This window comes from Camelina sativa, chromosome 16 (assembly GCF_030686135.1).
Source record: "Camelina sativa cultivar CO46 ecotype springtype chromosome 16, ASM3068613v1".
NCBI classification, from domain to species: domain Eukaryota; kingdom Viridiplantae; phylum Streptophyta; class Magnoliopsida; order Brassicales; family Brassicaceae; genus Camelina; species Camelina sativa.
This window is the reverse complement of record NC_141895.1, coordinates 18,764,998-18,788,156: the sequence shown is the minus strand read 5'-3', so window position 1 is coordinate 18,788,156 and position 23,159 is coordinate 18,764,998. Positions and strand designations below refer to the sequence as shown.

Sequence of the window (23,159 nt, the reverse complement as noted above, 5' to 3'; positions counted from 1 at the left end):
AAAGACGTACGGACGAAGGTTACAGCGGAGCGGATCGGAGGAGCAGTTCGGTTGGGGACGAGAATGGACGCGAATTGAAGCAGAACAGCGGACGGAGTGACGTGAGGTCAGAGACGGTAACCAAGGAAGATAAGAAACAAACAGAAGAGGTTTGCAAGGAGATGCTCGACTCGCTAATCTCTCGACGGACAGGGGATAGATGTGGAATGAGGTAGCGACACACGAGGGATGGCTCTCCTTGTGATACGGCTAAGCTAGGAACTAACGAACCCGGTTCGTGCAGCTTCTAGGGTTTCGTCTCAATCACTGAAAACGAGAAAAAAGAGATAACTATGTTCTTTAAAAATGATAGTCTCCCTTTACATGATAAGGTCTAGGCCCTTTATATAGGGTGGCTTACATAAGGAGACTCTCAAAACCCTAAACACGTGGGTAAAACTAAAACGCAGCGTCCATGAAATAGTTTTAAAAGACAACGGTCATAAGCGAAATTAAACTAAGCATAGAATGGACACGTGGCCGAAGTGGTCCTTGGCCATGGCCATGCACTAGGGATCATAGCCTCATTAAAACTACCTTGGTAAACCCATTGAGAAAAACCTAAGGTGGGAAAAAGAGTACTACTTCCCCTAATAACTTAGAGGTCTTCACCCTTGGGTGATGGTGAAGACCGTTAGAAGAGCCTCGGTCGGCTGTCCGTCAGATCCGTGATCGAGCGCCTCTTGTTCTTGAACGAAAGCTTGGACAAAGATGAGGCACTTCTTCCTTGCGGTCCTTGCTGCGGTCCGGCTCCTTGTTGTAGCTCCGGGCATCAGGTTCGGTGCTTGGGTTGAGGGCCATCTAGTTCCGGACGCAGTCGCGTCCTTGGTTCCTTGCGCGCTTTGGTCCTCGTCCGTGTCCGTATGCTGGCCATCGTCCCGGGTTCCATCATTCCCTCCTCATTGGAAAGGTTTTGCCCTCAAAACATTTTCCTCGGTACCTACATCAAACAGGGCCAAGTCGAAGTTAAATACTCACCGGGCAGTTCAAGGCGGTAGGAATTGTCGTTGATCCTCTCGACGACTCGTAACGGTCCATCTCCGCGGGGGCTCAGCTTTTCCTTCCTCTTCTGTGGGAACCGTTCTGGCCGTAGGTGCAACCAAACCTAGTCGCCTTCCTTGAAAACCATGGTCTTTCGGCCCTAGTTAGCTGTCCGCACATAGTGTTCGGTACGCCGCTCTATGTTGGCCTTCACTTCCGCATGTAACTGCTTGATGAGCTCGGCCTTGCTCGCGCCGTCTTGGTTCACTACATCGCCGGATGGTAAGTGTAACACGTCCATAGGAGTCAGCGGTTTGAACCCATAAGCGATCTCGAACGGCGACTTCTTGGTGGTCGAGTGCGTGGCAAGGTTGTAGGTGAACTCCACAAATGGAAGGCATTCGACCCAAGTTTTCCTGCTAGCGCTGATGGTGGTCCGCAGTAGTGCTCCGAGGGTGCGGTTAACCACCTTGGTTTGGCCGTCCGTCTGCGGATGACACGCGATCGAGTACAATAGCCACGTACCGAGCTTTCTCCATATTGTCCTCCAGAAATGGCCGAGGAACTTGGGTGCGGGGGAGGCCGTGTAGTTGCACTACTTCGCGGAAGAACAGGTAAGCGATGTGCATGGCATCGTTGGTCTTGTTGCATGGTATAAAATGGGCCATCTTGGAGAATCGGTCCACTACCACGAAAATAACGTCCTTCTTGTCGCATGGTGGTAGACCAAGGACAAAGTCTATTGATAGGTCAACCCACGGACTTGATGTGATCGGAAGGGGCGTATATAGGCTGTAGGGACGCGTGGTGGACTTGGCCGTCCGGCACGTAATGCAACTACCACAGAATTTCTCCACCATGCGCTTCATCTTAGGCCAATAGAAGTGCTCCTTCAGGATGGCCATTGTTTTGGCTACGCCAAAGTGACCCGTAAGCCCTCCTCCGTGTGCTTCCGTCATTAATAACTCCCTCATCCATCCAGCTGGGACGCACAGGCGCCTTTCCTTAAATAGGAACCCGTCATGTACGAAGAACTTGGTATAGGTCCCTTTACCATGCTCCTGGTAGCAGTCGGCGAAGTCCGGATCCAAACCGTACGCGTCCTTGATGTTTTCAAACCCAAGGATCCGTGCGTCCATGGTGGTGATCAGCGTATGGCACCGTGAAAGTGCGTCGGCCACAACATTCTCCTTGCCTTTTTTGTACTTAATGACGTAAGGAAAGGTTTCAATAAACTCCAACCACTTGGCATGCCTCCTCTTAAGGTTGGTCTGGCCGCGCAAGTGCTTCAACGTCTCATGGTCGGTATGAATGACACATTCCTTGGCCAATAGATAATGTTGCCAAGTCTCCATGGCGCGGACTAGGGTGTACAGTTCCTTGTCGTAGGTTGGGTAATTGAGCTTCGATCCGCTGAGCTTCTCACTGAAATAGGCAATAGGCTTGCCTCCTTGCGTCAACACTGCTCCAATGCCCATCTCGGACGTGTCGCACTCCACTTCAAAGGTTTTGCTGAAATCCGGCAAGGCCAATAGAGGCGCGTGTGTCAGCTGGTGCTTGAGCTCGCGGAAGGCTGCTTCTTGGGCCAGTCCCCACTTGAACTCAACGCTCTTCTTTATGGTGGCGGTAAGTGGTGCAGCTACCGAACTGAAATCCCGCACGAACCGCCTATAGAAACTGGCCAGGCCGTGAAAGCTCCGGACTTGACTGATATTGGTCGGGGTTGGCCACTCCTCAATGGCCTTGATCTTGTCATTGTCCACCTTAAGCCCCTGCGCACTTACAACAAAGCCTAGGAAAACTAGCTTGTTAGCTCCAAACACGCATTTCTTAAGGTTAGCGTACAGTTTGTTCTCCCTAAGAGTGTCCAAGACCAAGGACAGATGTTCTAAATGTTCCTCAAGGCATTTACTATAAACAAGGATGTGATCAAAGTAAACAACCACAAACTTGTTGATATAGATCCTAAGGACATGGTTCATCAGTCTCATAAAGGTGGAGGGAGCATTAGATAAACCGAATGGCATTACCAACCATTCGTACAAACCTTGCTTGGTTTTGAACGCGGTTTTCCACTCATCTCCCTCTTTCATCCCCACTTGATGATAGCCACTTTTAAGGTCTATCTTGGAGAAGATGGTGGAGCCGCTGAGTTCATCAAGCATGTCGTCTAGGCGCGGAATGGGATGGTGGTACTTGATGGTGATGTTGTTCACTACCCGACAATCCACGCACATACGCCATGTCCCGTCCTTCTTGGGTACCAACAGGACTGGTACCGTGCATAGACTGAGGCTCTCTCGGACGTATCCTTGCTTCATGAGTTCGGATACTTGGCGTTCAAGCTCCTTGGCCTCCTCGGGGTTCACGCGGTAGGCAGGACGGTTTGGGATCTGGGCTCCGGGTAAGAGGTCGATCTGATGCTCAATGCCGCGAAGTGGTGGTAGACCGTGCGGCAATTCATCCGGAAACACATCCTGGTACCGTTGTAGGAGCGGTCTGATCATGGCCGAGACGGCGTCCTGCTCCGTACCTATACTCACAACATCCTTAAAGACCATCAATAAGTCTTGACAAGTGGAGTTACTAAGTGATCTCCTAACCGTACTAGCATTAATCAAGAATTTCATTTTAGTACTCGATTCCTTAGACAGTTTCGATTGTAGCTCACAAACTTGTGTGGGACTCAATGGTTTTAGGAAAATACGCTTGTTGTCATGCACAAAGGAGTATTGGTTGGTGTGGCCACAGTGAGAGGTCCGCTTGTCAAACTGCCAAGGACGCCCCAAAAGGAGGTGGCTAGCTTGCATCAGAACCACGTCACATAAGACTTGGTCTTTGTAGGGGCCTACACTAAACGGGACCGTGACCTGTTCGGTGACTTGGACCACGGCCTTGTCATTCAACCATTTGAGTTTGTAGGGTTTAGGATGGTTTGTGGTACTAAAAGCAAGTTTCTTGACCATGTAGGAACTTGCCACGTTGGTGCAAGATCCACCATCGATGATCAAGCCACAAACCTTCCCACTTACAGTGCATCACGTGTAGAAGATGTTGTCCTGCTGGTGCGTATCGTCCGGAGACTAGCTAGTGTTGAGGACCCGCCGGATCATAAGTAGCTCCCTTTCATCCGGTTCAGCTACGGCTTCCTCGACCTCCTTAGCGTCGTTCGGCTCGTCAGGTCCGTCATCGTCCTCTGACTCGATTTCTCCCGATGCGGTCATAGTCATGGTATGTGGATTGGGACCCTCGGGCGGTTGATGGTGCTGGCCTTTCTTTTGATCTGCTGTTCGACTTGCATCGCGAGGTGCAAAAGATCATCGAACGAATTGTACGTTAAGCGTTCCACCTTCCGCGCAATGCGGTCCTGTAGGCTGTCCAAGAACTGGGCCATCAATCCTTCTTCGGTATCTTCGACCTCCAGCCGGTTGCGAAGATGTTCGAACTCTTCATAGTAGTCCTCAACGCTCTTGGCTCCTTGGGACAGCTTACGGAACCTTCGCTGGAGCTCGCAGTGGTACAATGGCGGCACGTACCGGCGTCTCATCTCGTTCTTCATGGCCTCCCAGTGCGGTAAGGCTCGTTTGCTGTTCCTTCTTCGGTCAGCTTCGGTACGGTCCTACCACTTAAGGGCGTGGTCCATAAACTGGGCGGCTGCATAGGCGATCTTCTTGGGTTCGGGATAGTTATAGCAGGCGAATATATGATCCATCCTCTCCTCCCAGTTGAGGTAAGCTTCCGGATCAACCTTTCCGGCAAACGTTGGGGCCGTGAGTTTGTGACCCGGTTCAACCAGACGGTAGGGTTGATCGTCCTCAAGCTCGTCCATACGTCGATGGCGTCTCCTTTGGTAGAGTGGACCATCTTCTTCTTCGGACGTCCCTCCTGGATCCGGATCATAGCGTCGTTGGCGGTCCTGAACTGGTGGACCTCGAACCGCAGGTTGACGATGTCCGCCCTCTATCTGTTGGATTCGGTCTCCTAGTTGGGGTAGTTGAGCCTGGATTTCAGCTAAGACCGCTCCGATCTCCAGGGGTGGAAGCGGCTCTCCAGGTTGCTCGGCCATGACTTCCGTACGGTCGGTGGGTGCGGTATGGACGGCAATCGCGGTATGGTCAGTGCTGGCGGTACGGACGGCGGTTGCGGTATGGACGGCAGTTGCAGTACGGAGGGCGGTTGCGGTACGGACGGCGGTCAGGTATTGATTGGACGGTGGCCTACGGAGAGGCTGATTAGAGAAATGAAACCAACGGCGGACAGTGGTGGGTACGACTGCGGTCGATAAGTCTTTCGGTGTACGGCTATATCGAACGGTGGCAAACGGTAACGTTGGACGATCCGTGACGCGTGGCTGTTCGAGCAGACCCTACACAAAGATGAACGCGTGGATTCTCTGTTTGTTGGGATCGACACAAATAGACAGACCTTGGGCAGCTAATGATTCAAAAAGGTAAAGCAAAAGCACAACAAGACAACCTAAGTTCAAAACAAAAGAAGGACCACACGCGGTGGGACTCTAGACGCTACACGTGGTTTTTAGGCTACCACTAACAAAGACAAAACAAAAGAACATAACCTTTTTGGATCTAAGCTAAGAATAGCGAAGAACAACTCAAGAACATCAAAGACTCAACAAGAGCACACTATAAACAAACGAACCAAGACTCAATCTATTACTTATAGAAAACGTAAAGAGAGGAAAGATACATCCTTGTGAGGAACCTTCGGCTCTGATACCAACTGATGTGACCCCGGACTACGGACGTGGTTCATGGACGTACGGACGAAGGTTACAGCGGAGCGGATCGGAGGAGCGGTTCGGTTGGGGACGAGAATGGACGCGAATTGAAGCAGAACAGCGGACGGAGTGACGTGAGATCAGAGACGGTAACCAAGGACAATAAGAAACAAGCAGAAGAGGTTTGCGAAGAGATGCTTGACTCGCTAATCTCTCGACGGACAGGGGATAGATGTGGAATGAGGTAGCGACACACGAGGGATGGCTCTCCTTGTGATACGGCTAAGCTAGGAGCTAACGAACCCGGTTCGTGCAGCTTCTAGGGTTTCGTCTCAATCACTGAAAACGAGAGAAAAGAGATAACTTTGTTTTTTAAAAATGATTGTCTCCCTTTACATGATAAGGTCTAGGCCCTTTATATAGGGTGGCTTACATAAGGGGACTCTCAAAACCCTTAAAACGTGGGTAAAACTAAAACACAGCATCCAGGAAATAGTTTTAAAAGACAACGGTCATAAGCAAAATTAAACTAAGGATAGAATGGACATGTGGCCGAAGTGGTCCTTGGTCATGGCCATGCACTAGAGATCATAGCCTCATTAAAACCCCCTTGGTAAACCCATCGGGAAAAACCCAAGGTGGGAAAAAGAGTACTATTTCCCCTAATGACTTAGAGGTCTTCACCCTTGGGTGATGGTGAAGACCGTTAGAAGAGCCTCGATCGGCTGTCCGTCGGGTCCATGATCGAGCGCCTCTTGTTCTTGAACGAAAGCTTGGACAAAGATGAGGCACTTCTTCCTTGCGGTCCTTGCTGCGGTCCGGCTCCTTGTTGTAGCTCCGAGCATCAGGTTCGGTGCTTGGGTTGAGGGCCGTCTAGTTCCGGACGCATTCGCGTCCTTGGTTCCTTGCGCGCTTTGGTCCTCGTCCGTGTCCGTATGCTGGCCATCGTCCCGGGTTCCATCAGGGAAGCTCATATGAAGTGGTGCACTCTAGAAAATGCAGAGGAATCCTATCTCAAGCAAAAATCACGAATATGTTGGCTGGAAGAGGGTGATCATATTCCTAACTGACGATAATAATCAGATTATTGATACAAAGCAGGGAATTCAGCAGACTGCAGTTGCTTTCTTCCAAAGATTGTTTGGTACCCTTGATCAGTCTCATTCCCTTTCTGTTGAAGAGTTAGCTGCTATTGTTCCCCAAAGATGTTCAGAAACAGCTATTCAAGTCTTATCTCGACCATTCATACATGTGGAAATAAAAGATGCATTATTTTCTCTGCCAAAAAATAAAGCCCTTGGGCTTGATGGTTATTGCGCAGAGTTCTTTACTGCTCAATGGAACACGGTAGGATCAGATCTCATTGCTGCGGTTATGGAGTTTTATCAATCTGATAAGATCTTGAAGCAATGGAATTCAACAATTCTGACTCTTATCCCAAAAACTCCAAAGGCATCAAGGATGTCCGACTTTAGACCCATTGCATGTTGTAACACTATATATAAAGTCGTGTCCAAGCTCTTAGCCAATTGACTCAAGAATGTGCTACCTGAACTCATTTCAAACTCGCAATCTGCATTCATTCCAGGTAGACTCCTTGTTGAAAACGTCCTCCTTGCAATGGAATTAGTTCAAAGATAAACCATAAGGGTATCACTGCAAGAGGCATGTGCTCTTTGCTTCCCAGCTCACTTCATCAATCTCATCAAAGAGTGCATCACTACCCCGAGCTTTTCTATCTCGATAAATGGTGAATCTTGTGGTTACTTTAGGGGAGCAAAGGGACTACAGCAAGGGGATGCTATATCTCCCTATATGTTCACTCTAGCGATGGAGGTGTTCACTCAAATGCTTAACAACATATATAACACCAGTCACATTGGACACCATCCCACAGAAATGATATGCGACTATCGACCTCTTATAGACAACCTTTCCTCCAAATTTTTTTCTTGGTCTGCTCGAGCTCTCTCATATGCAGGTCGAAGGGAACTGATTGCCTCTGTTATTTATGGAACATTTAATTTTTGGGCTTCTGCTTTCATCTTGCCAAAAGTTTGTGTGAAGATCATTGAAAGTATGTGCACTCGCTTCCTTTGGAGTGGTGACATCAATAAGAAACCAAACGCAAAAGTGTCATGGCAAACACTGTGCCTGCCTAAGGCAGAGGGAGGGCTGGGATTCAGGTGTTTCGCTCAATGGAACAGAACTCTTTGTCTGAAACTCATATGGAGGTTGCTTACGGTCACTGACTCTCTTTGGGCGGATTGGATTCGAAATAACAAGATAAAAGATGAGGTCTTTTGGCAGATTGACGAGCAAAAGCAGAGTTCCTGGACGTGGAAAACCATTCTACACTTACTTCCTCTTGCTAGTCTATTCTTGCGATGTGAGGTGGGTAATGGATAGAGGACAAGCTTCTGGCATGACTGTTGGTCCCCTTTTGGACCTCTAATCAAGCTCTTTGGTCCATCGGGTCCTAGTCAAACGGGTATTCCTTTAGCAGCAATGGTATCCCAAGCGTGTTCAGATACAGGTTTGTCTATCATGCCTGCCAGATCTCCACAAGCAGAACTCCTGCAGATCTATCTCACGACACAAAGGTCCGTTTGTTATCAGACAGCGACAAACTCCCCCTATTTGGACAAAGCAAGTGTGGTTCAAAGGTGCGATACCGAGACACGCTTTCATGATGTGGATCACTTATTTAAATCGCATACCAACAAGATCAAGATTGGGAAGTTAGGGAATGCAAGTTGAGGAAAGTTGTTGCATCTGCGGTTCACAGTCTGAAACACGTGACCACTTATTCTTGTCTTGTGAGTTGAGTGAAGACCTATGGCAGGAAGTAACTAGAAGACTAGGCTACAATACGTTTGTTTTTCACACTTGGAATGCTTTTACAAGCTGGCTGGACATATCTGATTCGACGTCTACCCAGACACTCAGACGACTAGTGGCACATGCAACCATATACGCCATTTGGACCGAGAGAAATGCATGTCTTCACAACAACTTAGCAACGCCGCCACACATCCTGTTGAAACAGTTAGAAAGACTGATTCGCGATGCCATCCTTGCAAAGAGTCACAGGAAAAATTTCAAGCAACTAATGCAAGACTGGTTGAAGTTTGCCTAGCAAAATCAGAATAGATGTTCTGCTTTTCGCTATGTGTTTTCCAAGATATCCTCTGTTTTTTATTTTATTTTGTGGCACAGGATATCTCATGTTTTCCAAGCTATTGTAAACATTGCAATTGAGTTTCAGTAGAAAATTCACAGATTTACAAAAAAAAAGAAAAAAAATCAAATCGTTATTTTTCCTACACCGGTTTTTAAGTTTCTTAGATTGGTTATGGACTTGTACGGTTATGATGAATAACAATTTTTGATTTGGTTAAGTTTTTATTTGTTTATTTTTCTTTCATCTTTCTTCTTCTTTGTGATGGTCTTCCTCTCTCTTTGTTTGCTTGTCACCGTCGTCGACGAAAGACAATCACAACGGTGACAAACAAATGCAAGACGGATGAAGGCGGATTCTAGGAAGACGAAGATGAAAAAACAAGAGTCTTGAGCGAACCAGTCCACATGAAGGAAATAAAAGTATCCTTAGACACCTTCGATCGTTTCCTATATTGATCCCTACGAGATACCATCTTCTTGCGGTAGTGATGATATGTGTGTGAAGATTCAAATTAAATTTGGATTACATTTGTTATTTTAATCATGGATCTGATTGCAAACGTATTGAACACAATCTATTCGACAAAGTAATTCTTTCTATAATATTTTATTGAATTGATAAATACATTACAAACTATACTAATTTTAACATTACACAATCCAAACCCAAGTCTCATGCATCAACTAAACTCTTAGTAGACAATTGTAATTCCTCCTTAACCGGACTACTACTCTCTTCTTTGCTATGATGTACCTGAACCGGTTTATACGTGTAAATCTTGGCGCACCATAGATAATACACGAAATTAACTACTTGTAACAGAGTTATTAACCAGTAAAAATACTCAAGCCTCCCTCGGTTCAAATTGTTATCCGGTAACCAATTGCTCCCGTCCGGTTTAGCACTGAATTTATGAACCAGAGTCACTAGCAAAGTACTCGTATAGTTTCCTATCGATATCGCCATCCAAAAAAGTGCCGTCGCCGTGCTCCTCATACTCTCCGGCGCCTGATATCAAATGAGTGATTAAATCGTTAGTTATTCAGTTATAAAAGTTAGTTAGTTAGTTAGTTAGTTAGTTAGTGAGTTAGTTATACTCCTAACTAACTCTCTGCTTGTATAGTGTGGTTACATTACCTGATCGTAGAAGAACTCTAAATGTCCAATGGACATGAAAGCCTCGGCGACTCCATGGAGACCATACTGAGGAACCAACCAAAGAAACGAGATTGGAACAATCGTGTGAGGCTTATCGATAAGGCCATGTTCGACCGCGACTTGTTTCCGCTTGATCTCGATGAATCCAGCAACAAGCGTGGCGATGATCGAGATTACGAATCCGATTCCCATACGGGTGAGGTAAGTGATGCCTCTCTCGCGTCCCGTGAATTTACGGATTACCTTGACGAAAACGCGGTCGTAAAAGATGATTGTGCTGAGCATTGCGACAGTGGTGAAGACGGACATTGAACCGGCTGGGATTTGGAAAGATTTTGTGAGGTGACGGTTCATGGTTTTGGCTTGTTGTAAAGAGAAAGTTCCTTGTTGAGCATAGGCTGTGATTAGGAGAATCCCTGAGGCTCCTATTGGACCCATTCGGATCACTGATTTGAGCTCTTCGATCCGGTGGACTGTGCTTAGCCTCCAATAGTTGGGGATTTGACCTGGTTTCATATTGTCTTGCTCTGTCACTATTGCCGCCTTGTCCAAGAAACTACAATATAAGAGTACAGAGTTAGTTAATTATAAGATAAAATGCAATTCTATTTTGGTTTTAAATATATTGGTAAAAATGTTAGGATGTGTTGTTAATATTATAATTTGGTTTTACTTTCTTGAGATTGTAGTGTTAGTTTTTTGATGTATGATTTTTCTTTAAAACATTCAAATAAAATAGTTTTAGTTTTAATAGAAGAATATTATAAAGAAGAAAAAAAAATTTAGTAGGTAGGATAACGAAACATGTAAGAACTTGAATAGATAAAAAAAAAAAAACATAAATCTTACGAAAAAGAAAATAATTTTAAAACAAAAACAATTTCAAAATTGTATTTTAAAATCTACAACCATTCAAAGTCTTATGTTTTGAAAATTAAGCAAGAAAAATAAGTGACACATGAAAAGGATTTAGGCCAGTCATTTACTATTTGATTATCTAAGTCTTACTATTTTCGAAATGGGTCCAATAAATCCAATTATTGCTCATGCATATGCCAAAAGAAAATGACAACTTTTAATATATGTTGTCTTCTTGTTTTTGGAATTTCCCTTTCGCTACAATGAATCACCGATTACAATTATATATGATGTATGCATTTTTGTGGTTTTACCTCTAATTTGTCTGGTTTCACCTAGTGGACGAGTTGTTGTACGATTACTCAATTGTTTGCGTTACTATATTTGATTTCTAGTCTTCAGGTCCTATTGACATATATATCAGTTCTTTTAGATTCAGATTCTAATACGTCTCCTCGTGACTACTATCTGGATAAATAGTCAAACAATTACACTATCTTATAATAAAATAATTCGATAATCATATTCATTCCGAGGTTGATATTAAACATTTATATAGAGGGATAATGAATTAGAACATAGACAAGAAGAGCCATGAGTAGAATATATTACCTCATATGTTTGGTATGGGTGAGTTTACCATCTAAGGAGATAGGAGCATCAATCTCATCGTTGGAATAGAGAAGAGAAGGATCAGAAACCATCCTAAGTTTTCTTTTGCGAAATGCCGCGACTCCCACTTGGATCAAGCGGGTAAACGGACTACCCGCGGGAACCAAGTGACGGTAAAGTTTGAAACCACCGGCAAAAGCAATAACGGATAAGAACATAGCTACTGTCGGGATGCCTAAACCTAGACCCCACCCAACGTTATCTTGGATCCAAACAAGAACCGTCACCGCTAGTAAAACTGCCGCACCCATAATAAAGTAGTACCTAGATTTCCAACACATCAACATAATTCATTATTTCGGATTCGAATAAGTCAAAACTATACATTTTAATTTTGAAACCTAGCGAGGAACTTGTTCTTTCTTTTTCGGGTAAGAAGAAGATTAATAACACATTGAGTTACCATCAAAACACTTGTAAATAAATATTTTATCATAAACGTCTAGAAAACTTTTTAATAGAAAAATGATTAAGTAGCTAATAGCTGCAATTTTTTACTTAAATAGTTATGTACTTATGTTACAAAGTTGTTAGCTATATAGTCTCTTAGTTTAAGACAAAAATACAGTAGTATATGTTTCAAACATGTTAGGTAATCCTAGTACTATTTCAATAATTAAAAACCTTAATTTACAGCCAATTTGAGCAGTTGTTAAAATCTTCAGGGATCTATTAAAGGTTTTAGTTATTGACACGTAGAAAGATATAAAAAATATACCAGTTGAAGTACTTCCAGGTTTTGGTGGTTTGATTAGGATCCGACTCGTCGAACTGATCAGCTCCAAAAGCAACAACACATGGTCGGATCCCACCCGACCCGAGAGCCCCAAGAAGAAGAGCTACGTACAATATACTCAATTGTGCTGTGTCTGCTACTACACAAACCTCTTCTCCATGACATGGTGGTGGCCTTAGCGTCGGTACTATTGCCGATACCGTAAGCAACGTCATCCCCTGTATTTTACAATAAATTTTCTCGTTAATTAGAATAATAAAGAATGATCTAGAAAACGGAAACTACTAGATCAAGTCTGGTCATAAAGACACTAAACGTTAGTTTATTACAATGGTAGTTGTGTAAAAGAACTCACTATTTGGTAGATGATGGAAGAAAAAGTGATGGTCCAGAAGCGGCCGGCGAAAGAGTCGGCGACAAAGGCACCGATAAGAGGAGTAAGACTGGAAGTTCCGGCGAAGTTTGTGAGAGTGTTGGCTGCTTTGGTTAACGGAAGGTGAAGCTGTGTTGTTAAATAGCTTATCATGTTTGCGTGAAACCCAACCACCGCTAATTTCTCACATATCTCGTTCGCTGAATATATCATTAGAGATTATTATCAACTTCATAATTTTTTCATAAAAGATCAAATAGATAACAGTCATATTGATATTTTTATTGTGATACCGAAGATGAAGGGCATGGTGATCATTCCACCCTTTGGTCGGGTTCGTCTTCCATGAAGTGCTTTTTCTTCTTCACTAATCTTGTTCTTGCTCTGCTCCTCCTCCATGTTCTTGAGTGTTGTTGCTTGTAATAGTTAACTATGTTTAATATATTTTGTTTGTTGTAAGTAAACTTGTGTAAGTGTTGGAAATGGTATTAACCAAGAGGGCAATATTTATAGGCTTTTTTGGGTTTATAAAAATTAATTGGGTTCTTTATAGTGGCTCTCGTCCGTACGAGATCTATAAAGGAACGCGACTGACGTCTACTGTTTTACCAGCCACGAGTTAAACCAGATTTGGTTTACGTGGACCGGATTGAGTTTCTGGATTCCGGTTCATTATTTAGTAATATCATGGGAATTTGATATCTTTCAAGATGTGACAATGCTTCAACCGACACTCATTCTAGTTTACTAATTCTACCATTTCGGTAACTTTTAATTTTTTGTTAATCGAACGAACACTAGGAGAGAACGAACATGAACATGAACAAATTAAACATTAGGTAAATGGACTATACCAAAAAAAAAAAAAAAAAAACGATTCAATTACATTAGGTAAATGGTCTATACAAATTAAGCATTAGGTAACTGAGGTTAATCTATGCGGCCATGAACCTAGAAACATTATTAATCGCGGTAAAAACAAAAGAGTTTAGTGAATGTAGTTGTAAAAAACTAAATTCAATTACACAACCATCTAATTTACATACTATTTTTTTTTCTGCTATCATTCAATTTGTTTATTTGATAACATACGTACATACAAAATATACATATCAAATTTACAAAGATGTATGTACGTATTTCAATATTAAAAGCAAATACTATCTTAAACAATAGTATAATATTTTAAAATAAATTACAATCAATTTTTGGAGAAAACATCAATCCATTTTGTAGAACAAGATGTATTCTAGTATAATTTAATTTTATGCACATACTATATATAGAAAATATGATTTTTTTAATAGTATGAACTATTCACCTAAGTTTGTGTAGAGATGAAACATGATAAAAAGTGGATCACTATTTCCTTATAAATTTTGAAGATATCTGTTTTTATGGTGGTATCTGTTTTTTAATCGTCGCCACAATTTCTCAAATTTATACTAGTGTATACTGGCTTTCAAGACTCAATTGTGCGGATCAATATCGCTAACACACAAAATCTAATGTTGTTTGGTGCATAAGTACCATCCACAACTTATTTGTTTGAATAAGCGTTTGTTTATGTATTATCTGCAAATGTACAACACATCAAATTGTAACCGCTAGTTTATTTTTGTGTGATAATTTTTAAATTTTTATAGTATAAATAAATCAAAAATCTATCAAAATTGAAATAATTTGACGATTCATTTTTGAATTATATGACGCCAGTTTGTAGTATATATATATATATATATATATATTGTGAATATACTGCACTATTAGAAGAGAAAAAAAAAAACTAAAAATTTGAAAGGGAGAAGCCAACTTAAAAAAAAAGACGCGTGAGATTTTTGTGGGCTATTGGGATGTCGATTGAGATCTCTATGTCTCGAGTCTCGACTAGCAATTGCAGTTCACTATCTTTGTAGGCATACTTTGACACAACAATCCTATTAACCGAAAACAAATTCAAAATTAGCTCACTTGTCGGTTATAGTCCCAACAAGTATAAACCAAAACCGGTTTAAACTTCTTGATCAAATCTAATTCTCATCACTTATTAACGTAAGTAAGAAATATAAAAGTTTGGAGATATATCAATTTTAAAACGAGTGCTAGCTCGTGTAGTATTTTCGCATGCGTCAGAAATGGATTGCAAGTGACTAGAGAGAGTTTGGGGAATGAGATCATCCGAATCCACATCACATGGATGTGGGGACTCTACCTCCCTTTTTGCACACCAATCCCACTCTCTAGTGCCAACCAACCCAGTGACTTTCATTTTAGCCTTCTCTTCTTCTTTTTACTACCCATAAATGATAAATATCTCCCCCTAATTAATAAATGATTATAAATTATGAATAGTAGTATCAAGTAACATAAAGTGTAACCAAGCTGTAATGTCCTCACGATAATTGGGTTCATTCCTTTTCTTTTTTTAAATCATTCTGACATCAGGATTTATCATTTATGTTAAGTTAATCATAAAGTGGTCGAATTTAAAAAGAAAAATATTTGTTTTTCTGAAGGTGATGTCTCTTTCATCTAGAAACTATTTTATATGATGAAATGATTTTTTCTTTTAATGGATCGATAGCTTATGTCCCTCATATTCGTATATGTGCACTGCTTCACGTTTTATATTAATGCATGTTGATATTACAAGACTAACCAATTAAAAATGTTACATATATATACAATGGCATAATCCATTTATAATTTTCATATATAGACAGAAGACAGAACTTTAAGTGTTTTCTTAAACGTATCAATGTTTTCTATACGTCAATTACAGAAGTTTCGCATTATACTCTTGAGTTTACCAAATTCAACTGTTGCAACTTGAACTTGCAATCATATACTGATAAAAGCACGTTCTATGTATCACATTAATTTCGTCTAGACTATACTACAGTTAAAGTTCGGCTGGGTTAAAGTTTAAACTTTAAAGATACGTACTGGTGTGAAAACAAATTAACGATTATGGTTTAAATTGTTATCGTGTATGTGTAAAGTGGAGATATGGTCTCAGAGACTCAGATTTCATATATATTTAATAATATCACAGACTGCCTGATAAATTATAATGCAGATATATCCTAATCATGGACATATTCTTTAATACATAATATATGCATACATTAAACTACTATAAATATAGAACAATCCATATGTATCTTGTGGGTTTCATCTTTTTCCCATGATTGGTCGGTACTCGGTACTCTTTAAAAGTTTATTTCTATGTTTTATCATTATTTACATGCTTGTTTTCATAATCATACTGTTTCATATATAAAAGCTATCAAGCGTGAATTTTTCTTTATTGAACTTTTATGAAATATACATTCAAAAACTATGTTTTCTGATAATGCTTTAACATCTCTGATCTGTCAATCTATAAATCTCATGTTGTCGTCAACCATGTTATATATATATACTCCTTAATTTGTAGGGGTTTTCCATGTTATATACGATCAACCAAAAACAAAAAATTGAAAGAAGAGAAGAAGAAAAATAAGAATTGGCAAGGATCACATGAGATTGGCTCTTTATAAATCTGATCGACATATAATATAGCTGTCTCACTTCGCCTCCACACACGTATGATCAGCTTTTGTTCCCATCTCAAATATCTTTCTCCCATTCTTTGTTTGTTTGTTTTTGTTTTTTCTTCTTCTCAAACTGAAACGAATTTGAGTTTCATTTGAGGATTTCATCAATAGAGACGAACCTCTTACTCTATGCTTACTAGTTCTCTCTCTAGCAAACGAGATTCTTCACCGGAGATCAAAGTTTAACTATTCGAAAGACAAAAAATTCTATCTGAATATCAATGTAGTTTAATATTGTTGAAACCTAATCTATATTTGATCCGATTAGAAGTCGTCGATCGATTCCTTGAAAGAACTAATAGTAGAATGTGAAAGCAAGAACGGAACACAAGAACACCGAGATTTTACGAGTTCAGGTTCCGATGTGGAACCCTACGTCTCGCCGGCGACGGTACACCGGAATCCATTATATCTTAGCTCAAACTTGAGCTCATATAAGGGACAGATACAATTTCTCACAAGATTACAATCACTCTCAAGCTTTCTCACTAATTAACCCAAATCAATCTCTCTCTCTCTCTCTCTCTCTCTCTCTAACTCTCTCGCGTCATCACTGTGACGCTTCTCATCTCCGTTCTAACTAACTCGTAACAAGAGATTAAAAAGAAGAAAATGACACAGAGCCTTATATCAAAGACCCTTTTAACCTTCTCATTTGGGACTATTTACTAACACTTGCACATGCTCCTCACGTGCCAATGGAAAGATAGCTTGTCTTGAAACCTCTAATTGCATCAGAGTCTCTTCCATACTTTGAGAGTATTCTGCATTTGGGTCACTTATTCACAATTCTCCATCTTGACCCTAATGTTGTAACCTAGCTTGTACTTGGACTCCACCTCCGGACCTGATCAAACTCGATCAGCTTCTTATCTTTTGAGTAAACTCACCCAGCTTGAACTTCACCGCTCAACTTCAATGCTTCCTTAAAAAACTTGTTTCCTCAAAGCATCCTGATCAACACCTCTTGATTCTACTTGAAGACTTCCTTGCAGCTGTCCCTTTTAGAACCTCTAAACTCAGCTCAAAACTTGACAACTCCAATCTTCACTCTTAAACCAACTGTTAGTGAACCAAAAAATGGTCGATAATCACTAGCTGTGATGTTAATCACACTGCAATTCCCGAACCACCAAACACTCCAGTATCACCACATGAATTGTCAAAACATCTTCAACACAGACTTGTGTTAACAAACAATTCAGCTTTGATTATCTTGTTTCCTTCACACCCTTGAATACTCTTAATCTCTGCAAACTAATTCCCTTGCTTTAGCCTTTTGATTCACTTCATGTGCACTGAACTTTGAATCAAACTCTTCCTTTAATCATATGCAAAAAAACTGTATCACTTGTGCTTTATTTCCTGAAACAGTCTCTGACTCATCCTGCAAAACACTCTAAACCAAAAAACCACATTAGTAATAAAAGTTATTTGACAAAGAATGTACTTACAGTGAATTGTTTGATCTTTGAGCATCACTTTGCACCGCCATTGTTACCAATGGAACAAGCCGCTTAACTTCACTGAGTTGAGAAGACTTTCGACGCAACTATTTTTGCTCAATCTTGATCAAACCCTTCTGAATCTGCAGAACCTTTCAACCAACATATATAAACCTTTGTCAACTCTTTTAAACCTGTCTCACATCCACAACCTTGTAGCATGTCCGAGACTTCTCTTTACAGCCTTTAACACTTCACTCTAGAACTCTCGAAGTCATTCCTTCGCTGCAAAACAACTCCACAAAACATCTCCATGTTTGCTGTCTTCACCTAACTTGACACTTGCACTTTAAACACCAACAATTCAATCTGAATCTGTTCTTCATCTTTATCCTCATGAGCTTCTTATCCTTGTGCCTTCTTGTTACTTCTTATGAAGCAAATAGGTGACCAAAACTTTAATAGTTCCCCTTTCTCAATGCAGTTTGAACACTCTGCATTTTCATCCTTTCTAGGATTTTTACTCAATTGCTATTACCAGCTCTTATGAAAAAGCTTGTTACTTGAACTGAATGAACCAGAGATAAATCCTTTGCAAAACTTTGCACTTATCTCTTACCATCTTCGAAGAGAGTCACATCAGTAATCTCTTATCTTTAGATTGTCTCTTCAATCTTGCTGAACTTCTAAATTCTGCAACTAATATCCAGATGTCTTCACCACTATCAAGCATCCTTTAAACCTGAAATTTTTTTCCCTTTTTACTCATGTTGCAACCTTAATATGCTTGAACATCTTAAATCTGTTCTTGAGCCTCTGTCTTCACCACACACTTGACCAACCTGAATCATACCCAAGAAGCAACTGATTTCTTCTCATAACTCACTCTTGATGAGCTTCTGAACCTGTTCACTCAGACCATCTCTTTATGCTTATGCTGACCAAGATACTCTTTAACTGTACAGCTCCACCTGAAATCACAAACCATCTTGATAAACTTGTAACACGTCCATGTATTACTCATGACTCCACCTGAAATTGAGATCCTTGTATCTCTCAACATTCTCCATAACTTGTTGAGCTAACACATTCTTCGTCACTGTCTCCTATGATTCTCAATCACAAAACTCTGTGTGTTTGACTGTATATCTTGGACACATGTTACTGCCCAATATGTAGCTACCTCCAACAGTCTCTTTTAATCTTTTGAAGACTCTCTCCAAGAACCTGCTTCTAATGAAGCTCCCATTCTGTTTTGTAAAAACAGATTGTGTACCCTGGTCTAATAGACCAACTAACCAGCTTTTAAGCTGATATAACCTTAGACTGGTTGACTCTTCACTCTACCATTCTGTTTTATCCAACCAGAACAAGCGTCTCCTGCATCCAACTCAATCTCTTAATCCTATGTTAACCGTAGAAAACCAGAAACTGTTCTGCATGTAACATTTCTGAAAACTGAAAAAATCTCTGAGCAGTGCCTTCTTTATCATTGGTTTCATCCTTACTGATTTACGCCAATCACACCTTGGTTTACTTACAAGATGTTTCTCCATCCTTTGTTGAGAATCTGTTTGTTACTTCTTGTGTCCTTGTATTTCTCCGTTTGTTTAAACAGAACCCAACAACACAATAAACCTTGCAACCTTGTTTCATTCACTTAGAACACTTCTGCCACAAAACAAAACTCTGCAGCGTTAATCCATTTCCCTTGGATTTTCCCAGCTGCCACTGACTCACTGATGATCTATTTTCAAACCTTGATCACCAAATACTTTGAGTCCTTTTGATCTCTTAAGAAACTGATAACTACCTCTGAGACTGAACCTTAGAAGAACCCTTCCTCAAAACTCTTGCAAATACCCTGAAATCCTCTGAATCATCATCTTACTTTGCTAAGCAAACTTTCTGATCACTCTTGACCAAACCTGCAATTTTTTCCTTTAAATGTTGAGCCTTAACTGATACCTATGCAACCTGAAAACCCATATACCAATCAAACAACCAAGGCGTTCCCTAGTTCCTAGATCCTTATGAGCTTCCTTTAACTGTTCTTTACTTATCTTGAACACAAGTTTGCATCAAAAAAACTTCCACATTGCCTTAACCAGGAACTGCACTAACTCCTAGTATCAAATCTAAGCTAAAACCATGTGCAGTGAACATACAAACTTGTGCTTTAACAAACCTTGACTCATTTCTCTTGCAGACCTGAAGATTTCATAACCTCACAATTATTCATGTGACTTGCAACGGATGCAAACTTTACCAAGTTTTGAGTCTTCATGATGGTGCTTTGATTCTGATCACATATCTTGAGAATACATCACATGAACTCACACACTTCTTGAACCAGAAAGCAAAACTTCTTACTGGTGAATACTCCTCCACCTAAACCGTCACAAAACAGTCTTCTTCTTGTGTCTCAAAAACAATTTACCGTTTGTAGTATCCTCCTTCTTATGATTGATGCTTCTTTCTTCAATCTGGACCAATTCTTCTTTGTACTTGCAATAACCTTAACCAGCGAGTCTTTCTTGATCTTCTCGCAACAACGCTTATACAAAACCATTGGAGGATATAACTTACAACCTCACAATCTCAGAAACTTGAAGTTGTCTTCAATCGATGAAACGTATCAACGTGAAACCTTCTTCCTCCAATTCCAAACTACTTTGATCCAGAACACAACGAACTTAAACTTCTTGTGACTTCAACAACATTCCTTGTGAGTTTCTTAGACTAAAAATCACATTGATGCTAATCTTTCACGCCGTAGAGAGAGAGTGACTCACCAAATCAACTGATTTCATAAACCAGAAACCATTCGATGCAATTGGATCTTATTCTTTGGATCTTCTTTCTCCAACTAAAACGTCTTGTTCCAAGAACAACTGCAATTGACTTCTTCCTTCGCCCTTGACATTGCAACGTCTTCTGATTTCTTCTCTTCAAGTTGCGATGTTAACGAAACTCCATATGCATCGTTCCGTTCAAAACGCGATGCCTCCGTCTTCCATGGAATCAACGAACCTTGCTCTGATACCATTTGTTGAAACCTAATCTATATTTGATCTGATTAGAAGTCGTCGATCGATTCTTTGAAAGAACTAATAACAGAATGTGAAAGCAAGAAAGAAACAACAAGAACACCGAGATTTTACGAGTTCAGGTTCCGATGTGGAACCCTACGTCTCGTCGGCAACGGTACACCGGAATCCATTATATCTTAGCTCAAACTTGAGCTCATACAAGTGACTGATACAATCTCTCACAAGATTACAATCACTCTCAAGCTTTCTCACTAATCAACCCAAATCAACCTCTCTCTCTCTCTCTCTCTAACTCTCTCACGTCATCACTGTGACGCTTCTCATCTCCGTTCTAACTAACTCGTAACAAGAGAGATTAAGAAAAAGAAGATGATACAAAGCCTTATATCAAATATTCTTTTAACCTTCTCATTTGGAACTATCTACTAACACTTGCACATGCTCCTCACGTGCCAATGAAAAGAGAGCTTGTCTTGAAACCTCTGATTGCATCAAAGTCTCTTCCATACTTTGAAAGTATTCTGCATTGGGGTCACTTATTCACAAATATATTTTTAATTAAGAAACCAAAAACATAACATATATATCAGGAAAAGACAAGTATGCAACTATTCAGGTGAACTTCACGCAATTTGATATATACACTATCCATTTTAATATTCATATCTCCACTAACTTAAGATAATATCCATGGATTTCACCAATTCATGAAAATGACATTTGAACACAAATAATATATCTTGCGATCTGATGAATGATTTGATGCTTTTTGCAAACCAGTAATTTATTTTCTTCCGACATTTACACCAAAGCGACCAATTCTTTGTTGAAATAATCACACAAAAGTAATTAAAGATAGTTTCATGTTGACTGTATAACTTTTGATTATTCAAGGATACAATCATTTTAGTTTCGAGTGATCGATGCTATTGCTTATTATAGCATTATCCCATGTTGGCATGTTGTGTAGGAGGAAAAAAAAATATAATATTGGTAATTTGCAAAATGATTAAATTTCGGACATATAAACTGTTTTTACATAATACTCCCAACATTTATAAATAACGTAATAACTTACGACGTAACGTGAAATTTTATGAAACTTTTACTATACATAGTTTAGTATTTTTAAAAAAAATCAATTCGAAGCTGACACATAATGAGACAATGACACAAGAACATACTGTAAATACTTTTATGTGTCTTCAATGCCAAAAATCAAACAGAACTGAAAACGGTGTATCAAACAAATTAGCTTTCTCGTTATGCTGTATGAAATCTTACCTACAAGAATTGTTTCGACCATAATTGCAACTCAAACGGGAAATTCGATAAAGATTGGTTATCGTGGACTGGTAACTGATATGAATTGATACCTAAATGATTTGGAAGTAGAAAAGAAAAATTAAAGAGGAACAGAAAAAAGTGGAGAAAGTGCGATACCAAAACACAACGTGTCCCATCATTATGATTATTGCGATTTTTTGGGTTTGAAGATTGGTTAATGTCATTATTCTAAAGATTGGTCCATGCCACTCTCAAAGTTGAAGTTTCTAAAGAGAATTTGTATTTCTTCTTGGACGGTCCATTTCAAAATCGACAGAGCTATATATATATATAGTGCACGCCTAAAAACAACGACACTTCCGTTGTTGTGTACATATTAAAGTGTTTCGTCGTATTGGAGAGTAAACGAATCTTATTGTTTACCATTTTCTTCTGTACATGATATGATATGAAGATGATGTGATGTGTCTACTTCCACCCCCATGATATCCTAAAAGATGTGAGACCTTTCTAAGCCTCATAAAACTATAGGATAAAATCGCACCACATACAAATTTTTTATGCCACGTTACAATTTTGATAGCAAATCCAAGCTATGAAAGAGGTTATATAATCTGGATTATACATCTTGTACAAGACTGAATAATAAAGGTCTAAGCTTCCAGTTTTTGTTTGCACAACGTAATTATCGTAGTATGTAATTAACAAGGCCACATGCATATTGTTTAAATGTTGAAGTATTCACTTACGGTCGTCTATACTTACGAGAAAAAATAGTATGGATCCATTTGTCTTTACAAACTCAAAAACTCTCTCTCTATAAAACGTAAACATTTTTGAAAATGTGTAATCTTGGTTCTTGGAAGTTGGAAGTCATGGAATAGTAGTTTTCTTCTTGAGCAAAGTCATGGAATAGTAGTTATATGTCGATTTCATTAGCATGCGAATAAAAGATGGATGTATGTTTAAAGGCTGATTAAAACAGCGTACGTGACCTATAAACAGCGATCGATTCACTCACACTAAGGTCATCCTC

General features: G+C 40.2%; 1 protein-coding gene and 1 long non-coding RNA gene across 3 annotated transcripts; both read right to left on the bottom strand.

Moving 5' to 3' along the window:
• Positions 1-9,519: 9,519 nt before the first annotated feature.
• On the bottom strand, positions 9,520-13,288 carry LOC104750675 (protein NRT1/ PTR FAMILY 3.1). The gene is made up of 6 exons (XM_010472508.3): positions 13,033-13,288; positions 12,722-12,939; positions 12,349-12,584; positions 11,571-11,894; positions 10,080-10,656; positions 9,520-9,950 (listed from the first exon to the last, which is right to left on the bottom strand). Exons 1-6 carry the CDS (start codon positions 13,136-13,138, stop codon positions 9,615-9,617), a joined length of 1,797 nt encoding a protein of 598 aa, XP_010470810.1. The 5' UTR covers positions 13,139-13,288; the 3' UTR covers positions 9,520-9,614.
• Positions 13,289-18,651: 5,363 nt separating this feature from the next.
• Positions 18,652-22,297, bottom strand: LOC147925714 (uncharacterized). Of its 2 annotated transcripts, none has more exons than XR_015584570.1 (2): positions 22,121-22,297; positions 18,652-21,357 (listed from the first exon to the last, which is right to left on the bottom strand). It is a non-coding gene; the product is annotated as an uncharacterized LOC147925714 (long non-coding RNA). The 2 variants fall into 2 exon arrangements; XR_015584569.1 differs by having other exon boundaries at positions 18,652-21,371; positions 22,121-22,214.
• Positions 22,298-23,159: the final 862 nt, after the last annotated feature.